Source organism: Podarcis bocagei (assembly GCF_964188305.1).
Source record: "Podarcis bocagei genome assembly, chromosome: Z".
NCBI lineage: Eukaryota > Metazoa > Chordata > Lepidosauria > Squamata > Lacertidae > Podarcis > Podarcis bocagei.
Window position 1 is genome coordinate 22,171,698 of NC_138140.1, and position 24,909 is coordinate 22,196,606.

At 43.4% G+C, this 24,909-nt stretch overlaps 1 protein-coding gene and 1 long non-coding RNA gene across 3 annotated transcripts in view; one reads left to right on the forward strand and one right to left on the reverse strand.

Annotated features, from left to right (window-relative positions):
* The window catches only part of LOC308578504, a 47,976-nt gene that overhangs the window by 15,330 nt on the left and 7,737 nt on the right, over positions 1–24,909 (forward strand). For both annotated transcript variants that reach the window (XR_014003962.1, XR_014003963.1), the window contains exon 2: positions 23,877–24,024. This is a non-coding gene — a long non-coding RNA (uncharacterized lncRNA). The remainder of the gene's footprint in view (positions 1–23,876; positions 24,025–24,909) is intronic.
* Positions 18,746–24,909, reverse strand: part of VSIG4 (V-set and immunoglobulin domain containing 4) — a 62,311-nt gene continuing 56,147 nt past the window's right edge. The window contains exon 10 of the mRNA XM_081178779.1: positions 18,746–19,051. Coding sequence (XP_081034905.1) covers positions 18,937–19,051 — 115 coding nt within the window. The 3' untranslated portion in view covers positions 18,746–18,936. The remainder of the gene's footprint in view (positions 19,052–24,909) is intronic.

A 24,909-nucleotide genomic window follows, 5' to 3' on the forward strand; every position in this document is an offset into this window, starting at 1 on the left:
TTTTCTTGGTCCAAGTGATTTAAACCTTCCAAACCACATAGAAACTCCTCCCTTGGCCTGTTGTAAAAAATAATTATCAACAATATACGAGCATAATGTAACTGCTGTTAAAAATAAATCCAAACAGTAGAATGTCAGCAGAGAAAACGTCTCTGTGACAGAGTTTTCCTCTTCCCACTGCAATATAGGTTAGGAGATGGTTGAAGAAGGTTGATTCCTGCTGGAGGGGGCAGATTAGGGGTGGGTGGGTGTGGATGGGTGAGGGGAGAGGAATTACTGTTGTTTGGATTTCCATATGTGTAGAGCAACAACTTTCATTGTGTTGATGCAGCCTAGAATAGCATTAGCTTTTTTTGCTGCTGCATTACACTGTTCTCATGTCTGGTCTACTAAGACCCCTAGATCATTTTCACATATACTCTGGAAAGCCAGGTGTCCCCCATCTTACATTGGTGCAGCTGGTTATTCCTGCCAAAGTGTAGAAACCTACATTTGTCCCTATTGATTATATAACATTTCCCCTTCGTTTTCAAGATAATATTCATGGTCTGCAAAACCATAACCGAGAAAGCCAAATGTTTGCAGCAGAAAAGCACCCTTTTAGCAGAAAGTTCCATGACAGGATGAGTCTCTTTTCCTCGACTACTGCCTGCCATGAAACATCCTAAGAAAGGAATCAGTGGAAGGAATAAATAACAACAAGGAGGGAGGCAGCCAGAACATCTGTCAGCCAAATGGCATCTTGAGGGTGACGCCCAAGCTTCCAGACGGCACTCTTGGCCTCCAACCAGAGAATGAGTGAATGTGGACCAGCGTCTGGCAGTCAGCCAAAATGGAGCTTCAAAAAAGGCAGCTATGGAGAAAGTGGGTTTTCTGTGGAAAGTTCCTGCCTGCTTTCTTGCTTGTCTCAAACGGGTGTCACTGGATGCGAAAGCAGAGTGGCTATTCTGGGATGGTCGAAATGGAATAGAAAATATTCTGAGTCCTCCACTGCCACAAAACCTGTCTGAACTATACTTGCAGAAGAGCTTCCCAGGGCTCCTTTGAGAGGGTGGGTGGAAAAGAAAGATGATGATGATGGTGATGATTATGATTAGAATCTGGCATGACTTCCAGTAGCAACAGTGTGGTGTAGTGGTTAGCGTATTGGACAGGTGCCTGGGAGAACAATCTCTCTCTCTCTCTCTCTCTCTCTCTCTCTCTCTCTCTCTCTCTCTCTCTCTCTCTCTCTCTCCCCCCCCCTCCCTCCCTCCCTCTCCCTCTCTCCCACTCTATCTCTCTCTCATTTCTTTCTACATATTAAATTTGATTCAAGCCTCCTTCTGAGCCATGATTGAAAATTAGAAAATGCTGTATACGGATCTATTCTTAGAGCAATAGTTCATGTTCTGATGAGCTTCCACTGGGCTTCAGAATGGGAAGAATTTAATTTGTCCACTGCCTCCAATCTCTGTGAACAATTGTGTAGGTTACATAAGGGGAGAACTCTCTTCTTTTTCTTCTTCTTGATTTTAGAATGTATTTCAATTAATTGATTGTGATTTTATGTAAACTGTGTTATTTTCACTGTTGTTAGCCGCTCTGAGCCCAGCTTCGGCTGGGGAGGTCGGGATATAACTAAAATTTTATTATTATTATTATTTCTTCTTCTTCTTTTAAAAAAACCTCTGAAGCGAAGTGCTCCTTGCCTTAATAAACTGAGGCTCTGCCTGAAAGTGGGCAAGAAAACAGTGTTTTTAAAATTGGTTTCTCCTCTCTATAATTGACCCAACAAGACTCATACTTTGGGTGATCTGAAAATTCAAGTTATTAGAGCCCAGGATCTACCTTAATGAATGGTTACAAAAACACAGATAAAAAAGATAAAATCAGTTGATAAATCTTTCCCAAAGAACCTATGCTCTCTTTAATAGCCTAGTCAAGCAGAGAAGAGCCAGAGTGTAGAAATTCACTGAGGCAAATACAGTGGTACCTCGGGTTACATAACGCTTCAGGTTACATACGCTTCAGGTTACAGACTCTGCTAACCCAGAAATAGTGCTTCAGGTTAAGAACTTTGCTTCAGGATGAGAACAGAAATCGTGCTCTGGCGGCGCAGCAGCAGCGGGAGCCCCCATTAGCTAAAGTGGTGCTTCAGGTTAAGAACAGTTTCAGGTTAAGTACAGACCTCCGGAACGAATTAAGTACTTAACCAGAGGTACCACTGTATCAAATCTTTAGAACATCTTCTTGAGTCCACTGGTATTTTACTGTGCTTTGCTGGAACGTCCCAAATATGTGTAGCTACACATATTTGGAGTTTGCTGGAACAACTTCATGATCCATTGCCATCCAGTGTGGTGGCGGTGCATTGGAGTTAATGGAGGCTCAATAAGCTGACACCAAGAAGCTCATGAACACTGCACATTTTGTCCACTGTGTGGAGGTGCACACTTAATGTTTTATGGCAATATCGTGAGCAATAGCAAGCCGAACCACTAGGGTTATCTTATGACAACTAAAACTCCACAGGGGGTAATCATAGTCAAGACTCCTCAGATAACAAATGCCCCCTTACAAAATTATCTTCTAAATATACCCCAGTGAAGCCTCTTCTGTCCAGCAATGCTGCCACACCAAGAGAGGTGAGCGGACTTTTGGCATATTCCAGAGTATGTAATTTACCAACAATATTGTATTTTGGTCAAAACGCAATATGTTTGGTCACAGTTTTCAGGATAGATGAGGATGAATCTGTCGTTGCCAAGTCCTTCATCACTGACAGTTACCTTACTTTTGCATTCCCTATAAGAAGCAAGCACACCTCTTCAAACTGCTTCAACAGTCCCCTCTCAATGGCTAACTATACAAACAACACTAAGGTCATTTGCCAAAACGGTTGCAATCCCCACCCCGCAGGCATCTGCGCTCAAAGCACTGAGGCTGGGGAGTGAATTGAGCTGAGGGGTATGATGTTATTTATTATTATTAATTTGCTGCATTTATATCCAGTCTTTTTTCTCCAAGGATTTCATGGTTTGTTTCCCTGTACATCATAATATATTACTTGATTAATTTTTAGGGAATGCACAACTGACAAAGTGGTCAGCTTCACCTGTAGACTGGCAGTTTTAAGGGAAAAGGTTTGTGGGAATGATCAGTTAAATTCTGCCTGGTTTAAATAATTATCAAATAATTATTTTAACTGTGTAATGTATTTTATTTTGTCTTATGCATCTTGGTTTTTTGTAACTACACAAATAAATAATATTTGTATACCTAATCTATGGCTGTTGAAGTTATAGAGAGACAACCCAACAGTATTAATGAAGGCAGGCTACAATATATTTTGCTTTTTCTATAAGGACAAATAAAAGTTCAGCTGGATCAAACCAAAGGCCTCTCTTGCTCAGCATTGCATTTCAAAGTTGATCAGGGGGCCTAAATTTGGACTTTTTGTAGGGTTGTCATGTGTCTGGAATTTCCTGGACATATACAGAAATTAGAAAAAATGTCCGGGAAAATGCAGACATATGGCAACCCATGTTGGCAGTGTTGGTTTTGGCAATTTCCCTTAAAAACTTTTATTCCAATTTATTTTATTTTCTGCGAATTTGGCCAAAAAACCCATCAACTTTGGCCAAAAAACTCATCAACTTTGGCCAATAAAAGCTCAACAACTTTCCTGTCCAGATTTTCACTGTTTGGCAGCCTTTTTGCAATAAGGAAAGTGTTGGAGAAATGTGCAGGGAAGCATGGGATGGCACTTGCTTGACACGAGGGATGGGGAAGAAATTCAGTTCCGTTCATACTTAAAGGTGGGCTTACCTAATTTGCACTTTCTGAATCAACATGCAAACCGAAACAAAAACGTCCCTCTGGTGATTTCTGACTGAAAAAAAGCCTTGTTATGCCCTGTTTCTTTTAACTGTCCTGAACCTTCCAACATTCTGCTTCATTGACTGCCCATGAATTGTAGTGTTTATGAGACAGGGAGGAAAACTCTTCCCCAGCCACTTCTTTATGTTATGCATAATTCTATAAACTGCCAGAAAGGGCCCACCATGCATGCAGGGATCTGCAGATGAAATGAAATCATGACTGTGCAGAACTCCATATCATGTTGGAAGCTCCGGCAGGTGCACCACTTTCCACGATTAGGGTCCCCTTTCATACATTCCACTGAATGATGAGGTGAGAAGCATGGCTAACTTCATGCCACTACAGGGTTGTGGGCTGCTGACATTGGGCTCATCACGCTTTCATTTGTTCTGTGCCTAGAAAGCATGGGTTTGAGTGGTTTTCCACTGCTCCTCTGCTTTCTAGGCATGGGTCCAAGTGGTTTTGTCCTATTTCCATTTATTGATTTAGATTTAGCATGGAAAACCATTGTGAAATGTCTCCATAAGTGCCTGTTTTGCAGAAGCTGCCCCAGAACATGCCTTCCCCTTGGCCTTTATGGCCTGCACAGTCCTTGATGCCACTAGCCAAAGACCAAACCTAAATAGGTGGGGGGGTTTTCAGGTTTTGTTTTGTTTTGTGCATGAGTTTTTTTGGGCACTGTTGTAAATAAAACCAAAAAGCCCTTCTATTTTATTTTCAGACTTTCTCCTGGGAACTATTCAATTACAAAGAATGTTCCCAGGCAACTGAGCTGGTGCTACCGATTATGGAAAAGGAGAAACCCGCCTTAGATAGCTCGTCACTGGACACAAATGCCTGAAGCACAGCAAAGGGATAGCGAGTGGCTTCCCAGGAAGACAAGTTTTCCTGACTATCTTCTCTGTGGCTTCTTTCTTTCTTTCTTTCTTTCTTTCTTTCTTTCTTTCTTTCTTTCTTTCTTTCTTTCACATTCACAGTGAGAAAAAGAGGGGAAATGCCACACCCACTTTTGCTTCTATGCCTAAAGGTGCAGCTCCCCCTAGTGTTTGGAAGATTTAGCTTTCCTTGCCACATTTCTGTACGAGGGTTTTCTAAAAAGCTATTGGAGCAAAAGCAACCTTTAAAAAAGAGTAGCTCAAATGTAATAGTTTCTGGTGCTTAAAAATGCTGACCTGTATAAACTGCATAAAAACCAGGTTTGACACAAGATTATCAACTGATAAGTCAGCCACTATAGAAGAATTTAACTTGCATTATTAAGTCATACACGATTGATGACAAGGACGAACCCGTGCCTTGTGGGTCCATTAAATCTCCTGTGTCTGGGTGTTCTTCCCTGCCCTGAGGTCTTTTGATTAAGGGCAGTATATAAATTGAATAAACAATAATAATAATATACAGCTGTGGTCCAACAATTTTTTTCTTGGTAAATTCAGAGTTACTCACTGCTCAGAAAATCCAGAAAGAAATCTGTTTCTCTTCTAAAACTTTTTTCATACCAGAACTGTTAGAACCCAAAACTAAGAATCTGTCAAGAATGTATAACTTGCTGTTGAAATGGAATACTCAGGATGAAACGGTGAAATCTGCTATGATTAAATGGGCACAAGATGTTGGACATAATATCATGTTTGCTGACTGGGAACAGTTATGGACCACAGGTATGAAGTTCACGGCATGTAATGCCTTAAGAGAGAATATTATGAAAATGATATACAGGTGGTACATGACCCCAGCCAAGCTTGCAAAAATCTATCATTTGCCCGATAATAAATGTTGGAAATGTAAGGAAACTGAAGGTACATTCTTTCACCTTTGGTGGACGTGCCCTAGGATTAAGGCTTTCTGGGAAATGATATATAATGAATTGAAAAAGGTATTTAAATATACCTTCCTGAAGAAACCAGAGGCCTTTCTCCTGGGCATTGTCGGCCAATTGGTGCAAAAGAAGGATAGAACTTTTTTTATGTATGCTACAACAGCAGCAAGAATACTCATCGCTAAGTATTGGAAGACACAAGATCTACCCACTCTGGAAGAATGGCAGATGAAGGTGATCGACTACATGGAATTGGCTGAGATGACTGGCAGGATCCGAGACCAGGGAGAAGAGTCGGTGAAAGAAGACTGGAAGAAATTTAAAGACTACTTAAAGAAATATTGTAAAATTAATGAATGTTAGAAAGATGTTGGATAGAAACTAAGCGGTTTCCAGCTGTAATGCTTTAGGAGATATGCAAAAAGGATTATAAATGGGTAAAAGTTTAATGGTAAGGATTTGCTGAACTAACAAACTGAAATGGAATACAAAGAAGGGAAGTATGAGGAGGTCGGAGGAAATAAGGGTATGGAAGTTATGTTATTGAAAATTAATGTGTGTTTTTAACTGCTTATTATTTTGTATGTTTATTTTTTATTTTTTCTTATATTCAAAAAATGTTCTCAATAAATATCTTTTTTAAAAAAACTTTTTTCATACCATTCCTGAACACATTTCTCTGGATTTTCAGGTGTGGACAGTCCCCATTAGCCTGTTTCATCTTTCTTGCTCCATGAGAAACTCCTACTTTCTCATTTCCGTTCCTTTTTTCCCTTCCTTTTTTGTTGTTGTTAAAAATCTCCCATGTGTTTGGAGCTTTCGCAGAAAATCCCTATTAAAGAACTTCTGGGAGGTGAATTTAATTTGCACACCAGAGGTTTCTTATTGTAGTGCTTATCTCTGGTAGATTACAGTGGTGCCCCGCAAGACGAATGCCTCGCAAGACGGAAAACTCGCTAGACGAAAGAGTTTTCCGTTTTGGAGGTGCTTCGCAAGACGAATCTCCTATGGGCTTGCTTCGCAAGACGAAAATGTCTTGCGAGTTCCTGCGGGTTTTTCCCCTTCCCCCCTTTTTCTAAGCTGATCCGATAAGCCGCTAAAAGCCGCTAATAGCGCTAATCCGCTAATCCGTCAATGGGCTTGCTTCGCAAGACGAAAAAACCGCTAGACGAAGAGAATCACAGAACGGATTCTTTTCGTCTTGCGAGGCACCACTGTAGTGGGCACTCAAGCAAAGCCTAGGGAAACAGGACACTGTATTCCTAGAGAGGCATTAAAATGCGGAAGACTATGTCCTAGAGCAGGGGTAGGCAACCTAAGGCCTGGGGGCCGGTTGCAGCCCAATCGCCTTCTCAGTCCAGCCCGTGGATGGTCCGGGAATCAGCGTGTTTTTACATGAGTAGAATGTGTCCTTTTATTTAAAATGCATCTCTGGGTTATTTGTGGGGCATAGGAATTCGTTCATTCCCCCCCCCAAAAAAAATACAATCCGCCCCCCCAAGGTCTGAGGGACGGTGGACTGGCCCATGGCTGAAAAAGGTTGCTGACCCCTGGCCTAGAGCAACCACAGTGGTGTGTGTGGCAGCAATGGTCTGATTCCTAAATAAGGTGCATTTTCCACTTGTCCTTTCCTTGAGGCAAGCATCAGCTGGAAAAACACTTTAATAGAATCTTATTGAAGAAGAAAGTGGGGGAAAGGATGATGGGCTAGATGGGCCAAAGGCCTGATGCAGAAGGTTCTGTATGTTCTTCTGTTCTTATCACTAGGAGGGAATGTGGGAAAATGATTGCAACTCGACAAGGGAACAACTGGATTTAGGGTCCAGAAGTTGTGAATTCTGATATCAAATATTCAGAGACTTCAAATATTAATCACCGCACATTTGATACTGCTATTTGTTAGCTGATGATATTTAATACTAATATTTGATAGTTGGTGCTAAGGCAGTATTTGGTGGCTGGCACACACAAATATCCTGCATCAGATAATTGTATGCAATAGCATTTGGTATTTGACAGGCTGACTATTTGAGAGCTTCCTCATTTTAAACAATCAGTAGATGCCAACAAGTCTAAGTAATGCATTAAAATTCCCAAGTAAAAACTCACATTCAAAAATTAGCATTTGGATTTCCTGTTTAAAACTTTGAGTAATAACCAAGAAGGAAACTTCAGAACATGCTCTGCTGGTGAGGTGAAGGGCAATTAGAAGAAGAAGTTAAACACATTAGCTTCTGTTATTTTTGTATTTTGGGAAATTTTCTGTTATTTTTGTATTTTGGAAATTAGGCTGTTATTCTTGTATTTTGCTGCTTATTTTTGTATTTTGAAAATTTAAAAATGCAAACTATCTGCAAATCTCAAATATTTCTGAATATTTGTTTCTGCCTATGTAATCCTGTGTCCTGCTCAGGCGGACATGGAGTATCCATAATTCTGACCAAGTCAGATGGCACACTTGAATAAGTAGATTGCTCTGGCCATATGAATCAAGGGAAGTCATGTAAGTCTTTAAACAGTTGTTGAGGGCATGGTGTGGTGCTTCCAGTTAGCTGGGGTGTTGTTTTTCTTTTTTCTTCTTTTTTCTTTTCTTATATAGATAAGTAATAAAACACCCCGCCCTAACCCAGCAGATGGTGTTTAGTCAATTCATGCAAAATAACGTCCAAGAAACTTAAGTTCTTATCCCAGTTTACCATTTGTATAGAAGGCAATAAACAATTTGTGTTAACAGAAAGGTTTTATAATGTGAGAGGAGTCCTCTGTTTTCACTTTTAGCTCTGTACATTATAAAGCTGTACCACTCGGTTGCAAAGGTGTCATTGTGCTTCAAGCCTTGTGCCAATTTTATTTTATTGGTCAATTTTCCACATGTGCTATTTGCTGCACTTTATCGTACCCATCAGTCAGACAAGCACCCTCAAGTTCTTCCTCTATCTTGTTGTAATGAGCTGTAAGATAGTATTATCTCCCATGAAATGACTGAGCATAGCCAGAGCTGGATATTTTGAGATGTTTTGTCTAGTAATTGCAATTATTTGAACAAATGCTTCCTTCCAGACCTGAGCCACTCTCCCACATGTCCGCCCCCTGTGTTAATTACAGCTTCACATTTTGCAACCTCTTCAACTGTTTGGTGCCCAAGTGGAGCGACGATGGGCTTCTGGTCAATTTTGTTGCTGCTTATGGAGGGCGGGGGCATAGAGGGGGAGGCAGTAGTGAGGCCAGTGTGATACAGACATATGGGGAAAGCAAATCCGGTGTTTCTGTTGGTATATCTGCACTATACCAACCTCCCCACTGGCTCACCCCTCCCAGTAAACAACAACAACATTACAAACTTGAGGTCTGGTGAGGGACACTTGCCTTACCATTCTACCGTAACTTTTAAAAACTGATGCCTAGATGCTGAGGAGGGCCAATAAATGTGCTGAATTTTGGCAAGATGGAGACCCTGTGTGTGAATGGTTCTCGGGTGCAAGAGATAGGTCAATTACCTGTTCTGGACAGGGCTGAAGGATTTGGTATATAGCCTAGCTATGCTCCTTGATCCATCTTTGTCACCAGTGGCCCAAGTAGCCTCAGTGGCTTGAAGTGTTTTCTAACAGCTTCAGTTGATATACCAGCTTTTGGCAAGGATAGCTTGGCCACTGTGATTCACGTACTGGTAATCTTGGGGTTAGATTATGATAGCACATTCTCTGTGGGGCTGCCCTTGGAAGCTGAAACTAAGGCAGAATGCCATAACTAGGCTGCTGTTAGGAGTAACCTGCTGCCAGCATGTAACATCACTGTTGAGTGATCTTTGCTAGCTGCTAATTAGCAACCAGGCCAAGCTTAAGTTTTTACTATTAACGTATGAAGCCTATAATCACCCTAGCAATGTTCACCTGAGATACCACCTTTTCTCATAACATCCTGCTTGAACCTTTATAGGTCATCAAGTGATACACTCTTGTGAGTATCACATGCCGCTGAAGTTCATTCAACAAGCACCTGGGACAGTAGCCCCAGTGCTTGGAGGTTCATGTTTGGGTTTTTTTAAAGAAACTAGTTCTATGTTCAAGTTCCACCTGTCCAAAAAGGAACTGCTTCTAGTTGAAGTTTGTACTTTTGCAAAACAAAACTGTTCCGTTTACGTTCAACCAAACGAACATTTTTAGTTCACAATAAGTTGCTAAAAAATTATTTATTGAAATATACGATTCAAAAGTGAAATGGGTCATACACAGGTAGTAAGAAGCCTGACAGACAGAATGTCAACAGGTGAAGCTTTCTCCATTATTGCATTTCCATAGCAGCAAAAGCTCACTCTTTAATTTCTGCCTGCCACACAGCTGTTAAAGACAAAGCATCATTCACTTTGTTCTTAGACCCTATCCTTCTCACTGAAAGTGGCTCTGTTGGAAGGGAACTCTCTCCCTCTGATGTCATAGCAACAGTGATCAAGTGACTAAGTCATTAACAACAACAGCACCTCCATATCTGCCTAACAAGCCTTAGAAAATTGCCTCAACATTTTGCTTTCTAACTTTATAGATAAGAGTCCATGGCTGCTGCCGGAGGATGAACTAGAAATTATTCAGTTTTTTACCCCAAAATGAACTTAAGACACCTTTAGTTCACCCAGTAATTATGGGAATTACTTTCAGGTGTAGTTCAGATATTTTTTAAATGCTTCACTGAACTTTATTCAACCAAAGAAGTTTGTTCTATGCAATGGGTAGCACTCGCTCTTTGAATACACTCCCTCTGGAAATTTAGATGGTGCCAAAAATTTGTCATTTTAGGCACCTCAATACTTTTTTATTCAGGCAGGCATTGTTGAATATTGTCCTTGTTGGCTGTACAGGTGGATTTATATTTGTATTTTGTATTTATTTCTTTTTTGCACACTGCCATGGTGTTTATCAACTTGTGGGGTCGATTCACGAAGCCTACAGAAATAAATAATTAAATAGAAGATGTGTTTCCTTAAGAGGGCATAAAAATGTGTCCCCATAGCCTGAGCTAGGCACAGCCCTGGCCCCTTCCTGGCCCCCTCCCTCTCCGATTCTGCAGCAGCTGAAAAGCATAGTGAGCTATTGAGGAAGAACCTTCATTGCCACAGCGGATAGAAGCTGATGCAAAGCCCCAACTGTCAAGTCTTGAGCAAGACGGTCCACCCAGGAGGAGCTGAAAGCCCAGCGGTCAGTCACTTCCCCCTGGCAATGACTCTGCAAGCAGAGGGAACAGTGTCGAAATGTTGTCTTGGTTAGGGAAGACAAGTGGTGGCAGATAAATGACACATCCGCTGCCTCTTCACAGGCAAGAGGGATAAACACACAAATCTATAGGGCTGGCCTGTGACAGATACTTTAGGAGCTTCAGGAGGGGCTGATAAGCTGGCCTTTGCTTGTCACCAGCCCCCTAAAAACTTTCTGCGGCTACAGGTCTGCTTCATGTTCCGCACACACCCTATAACAGGGGTGGGAAAATTCAGGCCTAGGGGACCAAATGCAGCCCTCCAGGCCTCTCAATCTGGCCCCAGAATTACCTCTGGGGCCATGCCCTTCCCTAGGATTCATGCGTTACCACTCCTGCTCCATGCTCTTCTCAAGTGCTTTTGCCTGGCTAGAATATGTGCTTGAACAAATGATAGATTACTTGTTTACTATGCTCTTGTAGCTTTCAGGTTGGATAATTGTTAATGGACTAGATAACTCAGAAACTCCCAGCTGGTCCAAAATGCAACAGCTTGGTTACTGGCTGAGGTTGCATTTAGAACTCATAAGACCCCTGTTCTAAAAGAGCTGCATTGGCTAACTGTTCATTTCCATGAGCAATTCAAGATTTCTTGCGTTAGTGTTCAAAGCCCTAAAAGACTCAGGCCCCAGTTATCTTAAAGGACTCCTCATCCCCTACAGGCCCTCCTGAGTGTTAAGATCAGCATAGGGGCCCTTCTACTAATTCTACCTCCCTCGGGTGTTTTCTTTTTGTGGGGGTGGGGAGTTGTCCTGGGAGAGGGCCTTCTCTGTGGCAGCCCCTGTATTGTGGAATTCCCTCCCCACAGAGATGTGTCTGGCTTCAGAAATGCCAGGCGCCAGATTTGTGTGTTTTAGGGCCCAACCTTTTCCTGTGATTGAAATATAACTCTTTTTAAATTTTAATTGTTGTGACTTGCCCTGGGAACTACTGATGAAAGGCAGTGGTAATTCTAGTAGTAATTCTAATACGAATACCTTTTGTTTGCTTGGATGAAGCCTCTGACTTTTGTGTGGCCAGAATACACTTGAGAGTGAAATCCATCAATCTGCTCCCTCACTTTCACCCCTGGCCCTGCCCACCACTGGCATGTGGACTCCAGAAGGTTGCCCACAAGGGAATGTGGCCCTCAGGCTGAAAAGGTTCCCCACTCTTGGCTTACAAGGAAACCACTTTCATATAGGAAGCAGCGTGAAGCAATGGTTAGATTTATAGACAGTGTGGTGTGGTGGTTAGAGTGTCAGTTAGGACCTGTGAGAGACCAGGGTTCAAATCCCCACTCAGCCATGAAGCTGACAGGGTTGTGACCTTAGGCCAGCCACTGTTTCTCAGCCTAACCCACCTCACAGGGTTGTTGTGGGAATTCAAGGGGGGGGGGGAGTAATGTATGCCACCTTGAGCTCCTTGGAGAAAAAGATAGGATATAAGTGTGTTAAATAAAAAACAAAACAAAACATACCTTGGTCAAGATATATGAGGGCTACAGCCAACAACGTGGCCCCACATAAGCCAACATAAGAGTGATCTACCTGTTTGGGACATGTGAATAACAACAATCTGAGCAGGACAGTTCTTGAGAGAATATACAGACTGCTGCTGTTGCTGCTTGTGTGAGTGCTGGGAAGACCGCTCCCTCTCCGGCCAACTCCATCCGGCCTAGGGGGCGGGGCCTGCACTACCACTACAGTTTAGAGGCCTGAGCAGCTACCGGCAGCAATGGACAAAATGGTTTTAAATGTTTTAATTGCTTTTAATTTGCAGCACCTTAAATGGTGGTTGTTGTTTTTTATGATATTATATTATTTCATTATTTTATTTTTGCTTGGGGTGGGATAAGCATTTAGTCAGCGCTATTGTTTCTTGCTGTGTTTTGTTTTGTTTTGTTATTATTATTATTATTATTATTATTATTATTATTATTATTATTCTGTTAAATTATTATATAGTTTGTATTTTGCTTTTTAAGGGGAAGGGTCATGGCTGCCTGGGAGTGGGCCTCAGCCAATAGATTGGGTGGGGCAGGTTCCACAGGGGGGGATGTATTGGGACACCTGATCTCAGTGATCGCGGGCAAGAGGAGGATTTATGCTAAGACCAGACCATGTCATTACTGAGGAGGCAGGTATAGTCGTTGTTTGAGGACTACCGCTGCCTCCAGGTCTGGTCCTGACCGGAAGGATACAGTAATCAGCAAGGGAAACCCACATGACCTGAAAGTGTTGCTGTGCAATGTCAGGTCAATGATGAATAAAACCACTGCCATCCACGACCTGATTGTGGATGGAGGATTTGACCTGGCATGTGTGACAGAGACCTGGTTAGATGAAGCAGATGGGCCTGTCCTTGCCGCTGCTTGCCCACCAGGTTTCTCTTACGCACAGCAACCCAGGTCATGTGGGCGGGGAGGGGGGGTTGCAGTGATTTTTAGGAAGTCATTAGTCTGCACCAGGCGTCCTATTGGGAAGACCCAGTTTTCTGAGTGCATGTTCTGGAAGTTGGGCAATAGGGGCAGTACAGGATTTCTACTGGTGTACCGACCTCCCCGCTGCACCAAGGATTCCCTGCCCGAGCTGCTTCAGGTCATGGCGGATATGCTCCTGGAGACACCTAGCTTGGTTGTCCTGGGGGATTTTAACATCCATGCCGACACGATCTTACAAGGGGCCGCTCGGGACTTCGTGGAAAGCATGGCCTCCATGGGGCTGTCCCTGAATAAGTTTGGCCCAACTCATAGCTGTGGACATGCCTTAGACTTGGTGTTCACCTCTATGGATGTTGGTGATCTGACACTAACTAAAAGCGAAACAAAAGAAGTGCCATGGTCAGATCACTTCCTGGTGCAACTGGACTTCTCCGCAATCCTTCCCCTCTGCAGGGAGGTGGGACCGATTCGGATGGTCCGCCCCCGCCACTTAATGGATCCAATTGGCTTCCAGAGAGTGGTAGGGGATGCTTTATCCCAAGTTGATGGCCTTTCAGCTGATTCCCTGGTGGCACACTGGAATGCGGAGTTAACCAGGGCTATTGACTGTCTGGCTCCGAAGCGCCCTCTCCGATTACATGGAGCCCGGACAGCCCCGTGGTTTTCCCCGGAGCTGAGGGTGATGAAACAATCGTTGAGACGGCTAGAGCGCCGGTGGTGGAAAACTCATTCTGAATCAGACTGGACACGGGCTAGAGCTCAACGTCGAGCCTACCAAGTGGCAATGGTGACAGCAAAGAGGGCCTTCTTTGCCGCCTCCATTGCATCTGCAGAAAACAGCAGCATGAGACTTTTTCAGGTGGTTCACAATCTATCGGAACCACCTGTACCACCGGGGCCTGGTAGGGACCCCAAGATCTCCTGCAATGCTTTTGCAAAGTTTTTTGCAGATAAAATCGCTCAGATTCAGAAGGAGGTAGACTCCACCGTGGAAGCAGGGCCAGGGTGGGAGAGTGCTAGAGTTCTGTCTGGTCCTGTTACATGGGATCAATTCCAATCTGTTACCTCCGAGGATGTGGACAGGCTGCTTGGACAAGTGAAACCGACCACCTGTCTCCTTGATCCTTGCCCATCCTGGCGAGCCGGGAAGGGCTGGGCGATGGGCTCTGCGGGGTGGTGAATGCTTCCCTCTGTGAGGGAGCCTTCCCAGACCCGCTGAAAGAGGCGGTCATTAAACCGCTTCTTAAAAAAACATCTTTAGACCTGGCCAATTTGGCCAACTATCGCCCAGTCTCAAATCTGCCATTCTTGGGCAAGGTGATTGAGCGGATGGTTGCTGAACAACTCCAAGCACGCCTGGAGGAAACAGACCATTTGGATCCCTTCCAATCGGGATTCAGGCCTCACCATGGGACTGAAACTGCCTTGGTCACGCTGGTTGATGATCTCCGGTGGGCTAGGGACAAAGGTGAGAGCTGTTTCCTAGTTCTGCTGGATCTCTCAGCGGCCTTTGACACCATCGACCATAACATCCTTCTGGACCGTCTAGAGGGGCTGGGAGCTGGGGGCACTGTCATACAGTGGTTCCGCTCCTTCCTCCTGGGCCATGTCCAGAAAGTGGTGGGGGCGATGAGTGTTCAAACCCCTGGGCTCTCACTTGTGGGGTGCCTCAGGGTTCTGTCGTCTCCCCCATGCTTTTTAATATCTATATGAAGCCGCTGGGAGAGATCATCAGGGGGTTTGGACTGGGTGTTCATCAGTATGCAGATGACACCCAGCTCTACCTCTCCTTTAAATTAGAACCAGTGAAGGCGGTGAAGGTCCTGTGTGAGTGCCTGGAGGCGGTTGGAGGATGGATGGCGGCTAACAGATTGAGGTTGAATCCTGACAAGACAGAAGTACTGTTTTTGGGGGACAGGGAGCGGGTTGGTGTGCGGGATTCCCTGGTGCGCAGCCTGGGAGTCATTTTGGACTCAGAGCTGTCCATGGAGGCGCAGGTTAACTCTGTGTCCAGGGCAGCTGTCTACCAGCTCCACCTGGTACGCAAGCTAAGACCCTACCTGCCCGCAAACTGTCTCGCCAGAGTGGTGCATGCTCTAGTTATCTCACGCTTGGACTACTGCAACGCGCTCTACGTGGGGCTACCTTTGAAGGTGACCCGGAAACTGCAATTAATCCAGAATGCGGCAGCTAGACTGGTGACTGGGAGTGGCCGCCAGGACCACATAACACTGGTTCTGAGAGATCTGCATTGGCTCCCAGTACGTTTCCGAGCACGATTCAAAGTGTTGGTGCTGACCTTTAAAGCCCTAAGCGGCCTCGGTCCTGTATACCTGAAGGAGCGTCTCCACCCCCATCGTTCAGCCTGGACACTGAGATCCTTCTGGCGGTTCCCTCATTGCGAGAAGTGAGGCTACAGGGAACCAGACAGAGGGCCTTCTTGGTAGTGGCGCCCGCCCTGTGGAACGCCCTCCCATCAGATATCAAAGAGATAAATAATTACCTGACATTCAGAAGACATCTTAAGGCAGCCCTGTTCAGGGAGGTTTTTAATATGTAACGCTGTACTGTTTTTAACACTGATTGGGAGCTGCCCAGAGTGGCTGGGGAAACTCAGCCAGATGGGCAGGGTATAAATAATAAATTATTATTATTATTATTATAAATGTAAGTGGTGTTTGGTTTGGTTTGGTTTGGTTTGGTTTGGTTCCAATTGCCCCTGGTGGTTTCCACTCAGGAGGGGAATTAAAATCCCCTATGCCCTACCACTTACCACCATGGTTAAAGTGTCTCTATGTATATGAGACCTCTCAGATCAAATCCTCTCATTGATATCAATAGTGGAATAAGCAAAGTGCCTTCAGACATGAGGAATATTGCGTTAGTTTGCCTGATTATCATGCTAGCATTTTTGTCTTGTTTTCTTTCACACTGCTGTACCTGTTGCTTTATGGAACTGTGGCATTTTGACCAATATGCCGCCATGTCATGCTAAATTTCATTCACACCAGTGGGCATGGTGTGGCACAACAACAAATGCCATGTCATAACTTCCCCACTCTATCCCGACCTGCCCGCTTCTGTTCACCCATTATTCTCCCCTGAAAATATCAGGGAAGAACTACATGCTGGTGTATTGCCCCAAATTCCAGCTCTACTCCTGCGATTTTCTGGGTTAAGAGGGCTGCAAATGTATTTTTTTCTGGACCAACACGGAAATGAGTGCTAAAGCTGTCCTTAGTTTTCTAGAAATGCATTCTACATCATGTGACTGTTCAAATATAATGTGGAAGTCAGCAGTTATGGAAATGAAATGAAATGCTGCTTGAATACAGCCTATGTGCAAAGAGCTGTTTGTTTGTTTGTTTTTCTTCAGAATTTGTGGGTGGGTAGACTAAGATGTGTGATGACCACAGAGAAGCAATCTTTTTTTTAAAAAAAAATTATTCAAAATTATAACAAGACATATTATCCAAAAACATATCATCCTTGTTCCCCCCAATTTTTCCTCCCCCACCCCCACAAAACCCACCCACTCCCACCCCAACCCCGACTTCCCTCAGTTCCAGTTTTCTGCATGTTACAAAGTTGTATAGATCCTCAAACTATTTAGCTGATTATCCTCAATAGAAAGGTTTGTGAATGTTTATTCAAAACCTGCCAAGGAGTCCAGTTCGCTTTGTTGCATCTTCAGATACTTTGTAAAGGGTTCCCATTCATCCTTAAAGTCACGGTTATCCTTGTCCCGTAGCTTATATGTCAATTTTGCCAGTTCTGCATAGTCCATCAATTTTTCTTGCCATGATTCTTTAGCTGGGGTTTCTTCAGTCTTCCATCCTTGTGCTACCAGAACTCTCGCGGCCGTTGTCGCATACATGAAGATGTTTTTCAACTTTTTTGGCAGGTCTTTCCCTACAATCCCCAACAAAAATGCCTCGGGTTTTTAAACAAATGTTAAATGGAACATTTTCTTCAATTCGTTGTATATCATTTCCCAAAATTGTTGAATTACCTTACAATCCCACCACATATGATAAAATGCCCCCTCCTTTTCCTTACACTTCCAACGCATATTTGAACTAGTTTTGTACATTTTCCCTAACTGCACTGGTGTTGTGTACCATCTGTACATCATCTTCGTGTAAGACCACAGAGAAGCAATCAACCACAGTGAAGCAAAAGAACAAGGTTGGGCAAGGCGAAGAAGGGCACAGTTTATCCTTCCCTTTTGGAAGTGCATCAAATTTAGAGTGGGAAATTGCAGTGAAACATAACTATGCATAAGTGTGAGTTATTACATGAAGGGGTTAAGACCAGAGAGCTCTGTTCCTAGGCTCAGCTAGGTCATGTACCTTTACCTCCATGAGGTAGGAAGTAAAGCATTTTCTATTCCTGTCTCTCACTCTTCTCGCCATGTTACCCACCAGGACAGATGTGTCTGAACTTGCTAAAAAACCCCAACAACCCTAACCAAACAACCATTTTCCCCAAAACTCATTTAAAAATAAAATAAAATTGGGTGAGGCCTTGGTGGGCCCTGAGTGGGTGTCTACTGGTGTTACTGGTGCCATGTTGGGGTGCCACTTGCAGTTTGTGTGAGGATTTGGGGGAGGTTATTATAGGATGGGTGCTCCCATAAATGAGTACAAGGGGCTGTTTTTTTACAGCATGCAGATTACCGTATTTTTCACTGCATAAGATGCACCTGACCATAAGACACAACTATTTTGTAGAGGGGGAATGCAAGAAAAAAAAATTCTTTAAAGGGAGAACTGAGCAGAGCCTGTATGCAGCCCAGGCTTTGCTCAGCTCTCCCTTTCACGAGCCGCGTGGAGCATGTGTGCGGCGCTTGCAGGCTTTTCCCCGAGGAGGGAGAAGCCCCCAAGAGCTGCGCAGCGGTCCCTCTTGCTGTTATGGCTTCTGGGATAGCTGTGCAGCCTGCATTCACTCCATAAGACACATGCACATTTCCACTTACTTTTTAGGAGGGGGAAAATGCGTCTTATAGAGCAAAAACTACAGTATGTTGTTGCCATCTCCACCTTCAATCCATATGTACTGTGGGGCAGGCGATTCACACGGCTGGATTTTTTTTAAAAAAAATGTTGCCAACTACCTCTTTGTGATGTTTAAATGACCCGTTTACAAAATTAAACCCCTGGGCACTCTAAGTGGAAGGAACTATGTACAATGGTGATGTTGTGTTTAGTGAAGGATGCTTTGAAGGCCGTCCAGAGGCTGGAACTCTTCATAACCAAGGTCTGTAACCGTTAGTTGGGGTTTTCTTATCACACCCGTCTCATATGAGAAGCAGCTAAGACTTCACAGTTTCTTTTTTTCAGGGGGGAAAAGAAGACGCTTAGAACTTTAAATAAAGATGACAAACACATAATCATCAAGCAGCAGCAATATCCCCCACTCATTACATTTTTAAAGAAGAAAAATGAATCTTCAGTGTCGGCTGAAGTCTGAAAACAAAACGGGAGGAGATAGGAGGCCCCAAGACACTTGCAGGTTTATTATATCTGCACATTCACAGAAGACAAGGCTATTAATGGCTACTAGTCATGACGGAGCGTATGCTCTACCTTCATGGTTGGAGGCAGAAATGCTTATGGAGATCAGCTTCTGGGAAACACAGGAGGGCAAAATGTTCTTGTGCTTGAGTCCGGCTTGCAGGTTCCCCACAGGAATCTTTTTGGCCACTGTGAAAACAATATGCTGGATTAGATGGGCCAGATCTAGCAGGACTCTTCTTAAGTTATTTTTTATTTAAAAATTTATTTTTATTTTATATTTTTTATTTAAAAATTCATTTTTAAGATCTATAAACAATTACAAATGCAGCATCCAGAAAATGTAAGTCCTCCCCACTTCCCCAGTGTGGAACTAGTTTTATACACAATACGGTATCCATTATGTTCCAATTTCTGACGTAGATGTACAAAATCATTAAACAAATGCACCGTTCCAGTTCATTTCTGGAGGGCAGAAGCTGTGTTCAATTGATTGTACATGGTGAATAAAGTCAGAGGATGTTGCATAAAAGCAATGCTCTTGTTCCCTTTCAGTGTTCTTGTTGCAAAATGGTAAGTTTGTCCATAAGTATTAAGTCCCAAATCTGTGCAGTCTGGGTTTCAAGGAGGTCCACATCAAGGCACTTCCAATGATTTAGTGATTACTACATTTGCAGCAGTTAACAAGTGTTAAATTAAATCCTTATTTATTAAATTGCAAAATTCTAAAGTTTGTTAATTACCGTTTTTTTTTGCTGTATAAGACTCACTTTTTCCCTCCTAAAAAGTAAGGGGAAATGTGTGTGCGTCTTATGGAGTGAATGCAGGCTGCGCAGCTATCCCAGAAGCCAGAACAGCAAGAGGGATTGCTGCTTTCACTGTGCAGCGATCCTTCTTGCTGTTCTGGCTTCTGAGATTCAGAATATTTTGTTTCTTGTTTTCCTCCTCCAAAAACTAGGTGCGTCTTGTGGTCTGGTGCGTCTTATAGAGCGAAAAATACGGTAATCAGTACCAATTTCAGGTCCCAGTAAGATATTTTGTTTCAAAATCAGAATGATCAAATGTTCTACAGTACTCCATTACATCACAACACAATTTCCAGCTGCTGTTGGAGACAGAGTAAGTGCAGAATGTTGGAGGAACACAGGAACTCACTTTGCAACATTTAGTTCTCTGTCTTTCTTTCCCTCCACACTGAACACCCTAAGGAATTGCTAGAAGATGCCCTGAGTATTATGAAGCCCAACAAATTGCCATGTTTGTTTTTAATTTGGCAGAAACTTAAATCCTGGTCCTTTTTCAGTCATCTTCCTTCACATCAGGGGCTCTTATCTTTGTCCACCATCTACAATTGTGCAAGTGTACAAGCATGCAAATTCACTACTTATTGTAAGGAGGAAGAGCATTTGTTTGTTTGTTAAATTTCTATACTGCCCTTCATCTGAGGATCCCAAAGTAATTTATAAAAACACAGAAATACATACCATAGTAACAAACAAAAACAAGAAAGTTTAAAAGGCCATAGATTGTTTAATTAGCCAAAGGCTGGAGCCTCCCTAGGGAGAGCATTCCACAAACGGGGAGCCACTGCAGAGAAGGCCCTGTTCTCATGTTGCCACCCTCCGGACATCTCGTGGAAGAGGCACACAAAGAAGGGCCTCAGAGGATGATCACAGGGTCCAGATAGGTTCATATGGGTCCCTGGGGTATTGTGGTCCTAAGCAAAATCCCTGACCACTGGCCACACTAACTAGGCTTGATAAGAGTTGGAATCCAGTGACATCTGCAAAATTTCAGATATTTAGTAAAATGCACTCAAAAATGTGCATGTGCATGCCGACTTCTTTTTAAATTGCAAAGTGATTGGAGGGCTTTCATTGGGAATAGGGGGGTGTTTCCTAACAACTCTCAGTTCCCTTAACAAACTGCAGTTCCCATGATTCTTTGATGGGGAAATCATGACTGTTAAAGTGGCATAAAAGTGCTTTAGATCAGTGGTTCCCAGCCTTTTTGGTATGGCAACCTACTAGTCCAAATTCACTTCATATAGGGACACATTCATTTATTGGCACTTGAATTTTGGACCTAAGGCCTTTTCTGCTGCCAGCAACCAGAGAGCAATTCACAAGTGTTAACATCCTTCCTTGGAGGCTTTTAAGCAGAGGCTGGATGGCCATCTGTCATGTAGGATCTAGTTGAGATTTATGGATTGCCGGGGGTTGGACTAGATGATCCTTGGGACCCCTTACAGGTCTACAATTCTATGATCCTGTGATTCTATATACAGTGGTACCTCGGGTTACATACGCTTTGGGTTACATACGCTTCAGGTTACAGACTCCGCTAACCCAGAAATATTACCTCGGGTTAAGAACTTTGCCTCAGGATGAGAACAGAAATAATGCTCTGGTGGCATGGCGGCAGCAGGAGGCCCCATTAGCTAAAGTGGTGCTTCAGGTTAAGAACAGTTTCAGGTTAAGAACAGACCTCCAGAATGAATTAAGTACTTAACCTGAGGTACCACTGTAAGACTCGAAACTTTCCACCATTTCTACCACAAGTGTCAACACAGCATTATAACCCGCCAACCAAACATAAGTTTCTAAGAGGTATTCATCACGCCCGTTGGATTGCAGGTAATCAAAGAGGGAGGACACCTTCAGTGTTTTTCAAAAAATTAAATGATGCATACTTTTGGGGTAGTATCTTCCTTCTGTGCAGTCTATTTTTAAATAAACATTATTTTTCTCCATTCCTCTTTCATTAAACACTTGAAATGAAAGAGGAAGACTACAGCAACCACATTCTCAGTGAATCTACTGCTTGTTAGCAATGGATGGGAATAGTTTGTAGGTGATGAGGCAAACCTTCATTGTGTGTGCGTGTGTGCGAGAGCACAAGGAGGGCCAATGTAATTATGCACCCACGCTAATTAAGTTCTGGTATAACCCATTGCAAGTTTGCTTTGGGCAGTGGGGAGAGCAGGACAACCTGTGCCTGGCTTTCAGCTGAATCATCAATTAACGACTAAGGAGAGAAGGAAAACTTCAGGTTTTTGCATCTTCCTTTCCTCCATTAAAAATGAGTATGAGGGAGCCAGCCGAACAAGCTTATTAAGTGCCACCATGATCCCTTAATGTTCAGGGAAGTTTTGAATGGCTGATGTTTTATTGTGTTTTTAATATTTTGTTGGGAGCCGCCCAAAGTGGCTAGGGCGGCCCAGTCAGATGGGTGGCATATAAATAATAACATGATTATGATGATGGCGACGTTTTACTGTGTGATTTAGAACCTTCCCACTTCTAGCCCCCACAGATGAGGAAGTCTATTGGAATTCAAACTTTAAGCAGAGAAGCTAAGCCTACATTCCATTTTCCGCTGTTATGTCTCACTGCTCTAGAGGGACAACACACTGAAGGATCTCTACCACCACACAGTTACAAGAGCTGTGGCACCTGAGCGAGTGTTTGAACTCGAAACATGCAATTGTCTTCTCAACCTTTCTCCTGAATTTCAATACGAATATTGCATTTTACATTATGGTTTTCGCCTTCTCTCTGAGAACATTTAAGAAGGAAGTTGAGTCAAGCTGATATTTGAACTTCAAACGTTGACTGAGTCCTGAATATGCATGGCAATTTTAATTCTAATACCCTGATATTCAGCTGTGATAGGGGTTTAACAAGCAAATTATATGTAATGCCAAATAAGCCAAGCCAAAGTCTAACTTAGCTGGTTAATGAACGAACGCTTAAAAGAATTTTTTTGTTTAACTCTCACCTGTTCTCACCAAAAGTGGATTTTGATGTGTATCAGCCACACCAGATAGGTTCACTGTCTCTTAGGCTTGTTGCTCTACAACATACACTGGCTCACATGTCTTTGCTGTCATTACATGGTGCTGGACACAGACCATGTGTCACTTGTCATGTTGACTTCTATCTGCCAGATTCCTGAGTTTTGGCCCTTCCCCCAAGTCCTCACTGTTCCTTTGATCACATTCAATGCAAGTCCCATGGTGATGTTTCCATTGAGGTGATTAGCATGAGCATTACCACCCATCAAGTTTTCTGGTGCTAGCCACTCATGCACACCAAACAGAGCATTGGTCATTCTGTCTTGACCACATGCTTCTAGAAACCTAACCAAACCAAGCCAGAAATTCAAAGGGCAATTTTTTTGGAAGCGGGGGGAGGGGGGGCAATGGATTCACTGCCTAGGGCCCACTCAACTGAACAAGCCACCTGAATGGCACTCAATGGAATGATAATGGTTTCAGGGTCATCACTGAAGCAACATGGCCTCCAACAAGGATCTCTTGGTATGCTGGGTGGGGGGTGCCCTGTGCAGAAGGTACAGTGTGCTGCCAGCCACTGGCCATGGCAAACTCTCTTGGGCCAGCTCCACAGTCTCCCCTAGCTCCAACCACTACCACCCTTTCATTTCTTAAGCCTTGCTTTAAATGGATTGCATCTCCCAACATTTTAGTTCATACTCAAAGGGCTTATCCACAGTGACGTTTTGTTCTGCTCTTTCCAGGCACAGGTTTGCATTTTAAAGTTCTGCGTCCGAGTGCTCTTCCCCCCCCCACCCCAGAACTTTCCCTGCAAAACCCGCTCAGTTGGAGCAAACACCAGTTCGGGTTTTCTGCAGATTGATGTTTGCTCTGACTGAGTGCTAAGGAGTGGGTTTTTGTAGGGAAAGCTCAAGAGCAAAAAAGAAAAGAAAAGGGTGGGTGTGCTCGAACACAGAGCTTTAAAGTGTGGACCGTGCCTGCAAAGGGCAAAGATAAGGTTAATGTGGATAAACCCTTAGCTGCAGGATGGAGAGGACATTACTTAGAAATGCAGTCCTAATTTGGTGTCAACTGGGAGCAGCTGGTGGTGTTTGCCACACAGCTAAAGACAAGAAGCTGCTTGCTTTTGCAGCAATATTTCTCAATGCTGACATGTTGTCACTTCACATCCAGATATTTCCTGTCATCTAACCTCAGCTTTATCTTCCCCATTTTCAGCTTCCTCTTGAAAAGAGGAGAGGCCCCTTCAAAACAAGCCTCTGTCCTTCCCGGAGCTGCATTTGCTCCTCTTCTGCTCTGCTGGAAGGACGCTCCTCAGCAGGTGGAGTGGGCTCGTCTTACCCACTTTGCATGATCACAGGGACAGGTAGAGTATGTCTGCATAACTCTGCTCATTTGGGTGCTTCCAGAATGGGTGGGACGGGGGGGGGGGTTTACTGCAAAAACCTTTATATTGCAAACAGGTTTTTGAGAGAGATTGCAACAGATTTTTTTTTTAAAAAATCATATTCTCCCTAGAAAGTGTAGATCCAGATTAAAAGGGGTGGCAGAATACAAACTGGCATTTTGATGCCAATGACTGTGTGGGCACTGCAAACAAACAAGCAAACTTGCACACATGGGGACCTATGTTCTACCTCACCTTTCCAAGGCAGTAATGCTTCTGAATGCCAGGTTGCTGGAAAACACAGGAGGGGAGAGTGTTTTTGTGCTTGGGGAGTTCAGGCTTCCCATTGGGGCATCTGGTTGGCCACTGTGAGAACAGGATGATAGACACTGCGGATGTTCTTTGAATGTGCCAGGCACTGTAGAACATATCCTTTTCTACTGTCCATTGTACAACCAGCTATGTCCATTGTACAATGCGTACTATCCCTTTTTTGGGTAATCTAACATCATGGCACAATGAAAATATCAGATTCTATCTGTCTGATATTAACCCGGAAGTAACTGTGCAAGGGTGACTGAGTTTTTGTCAATAGTATCTCCTAGAGTGGTGAATGGCACTATTTAGCAGGAAGAAATCCCAATAAAAATCCTCGTCATTATATATGGTATTTTACCTGGCTGTTTATTTGTATATATTTTAAAATTTTAGCCAAGATCTGTAAAGCTAAATCTCAAGTTGCCTGATTTATTCAATGGTGGCTATCTAGTCTTTTATATATTGTATGTGTTTGGATTATCAATGTATTTGGATGATTTTATGATTTCATTGTTTAAACTTATGCCAATAAAGGCTAATAAAGGC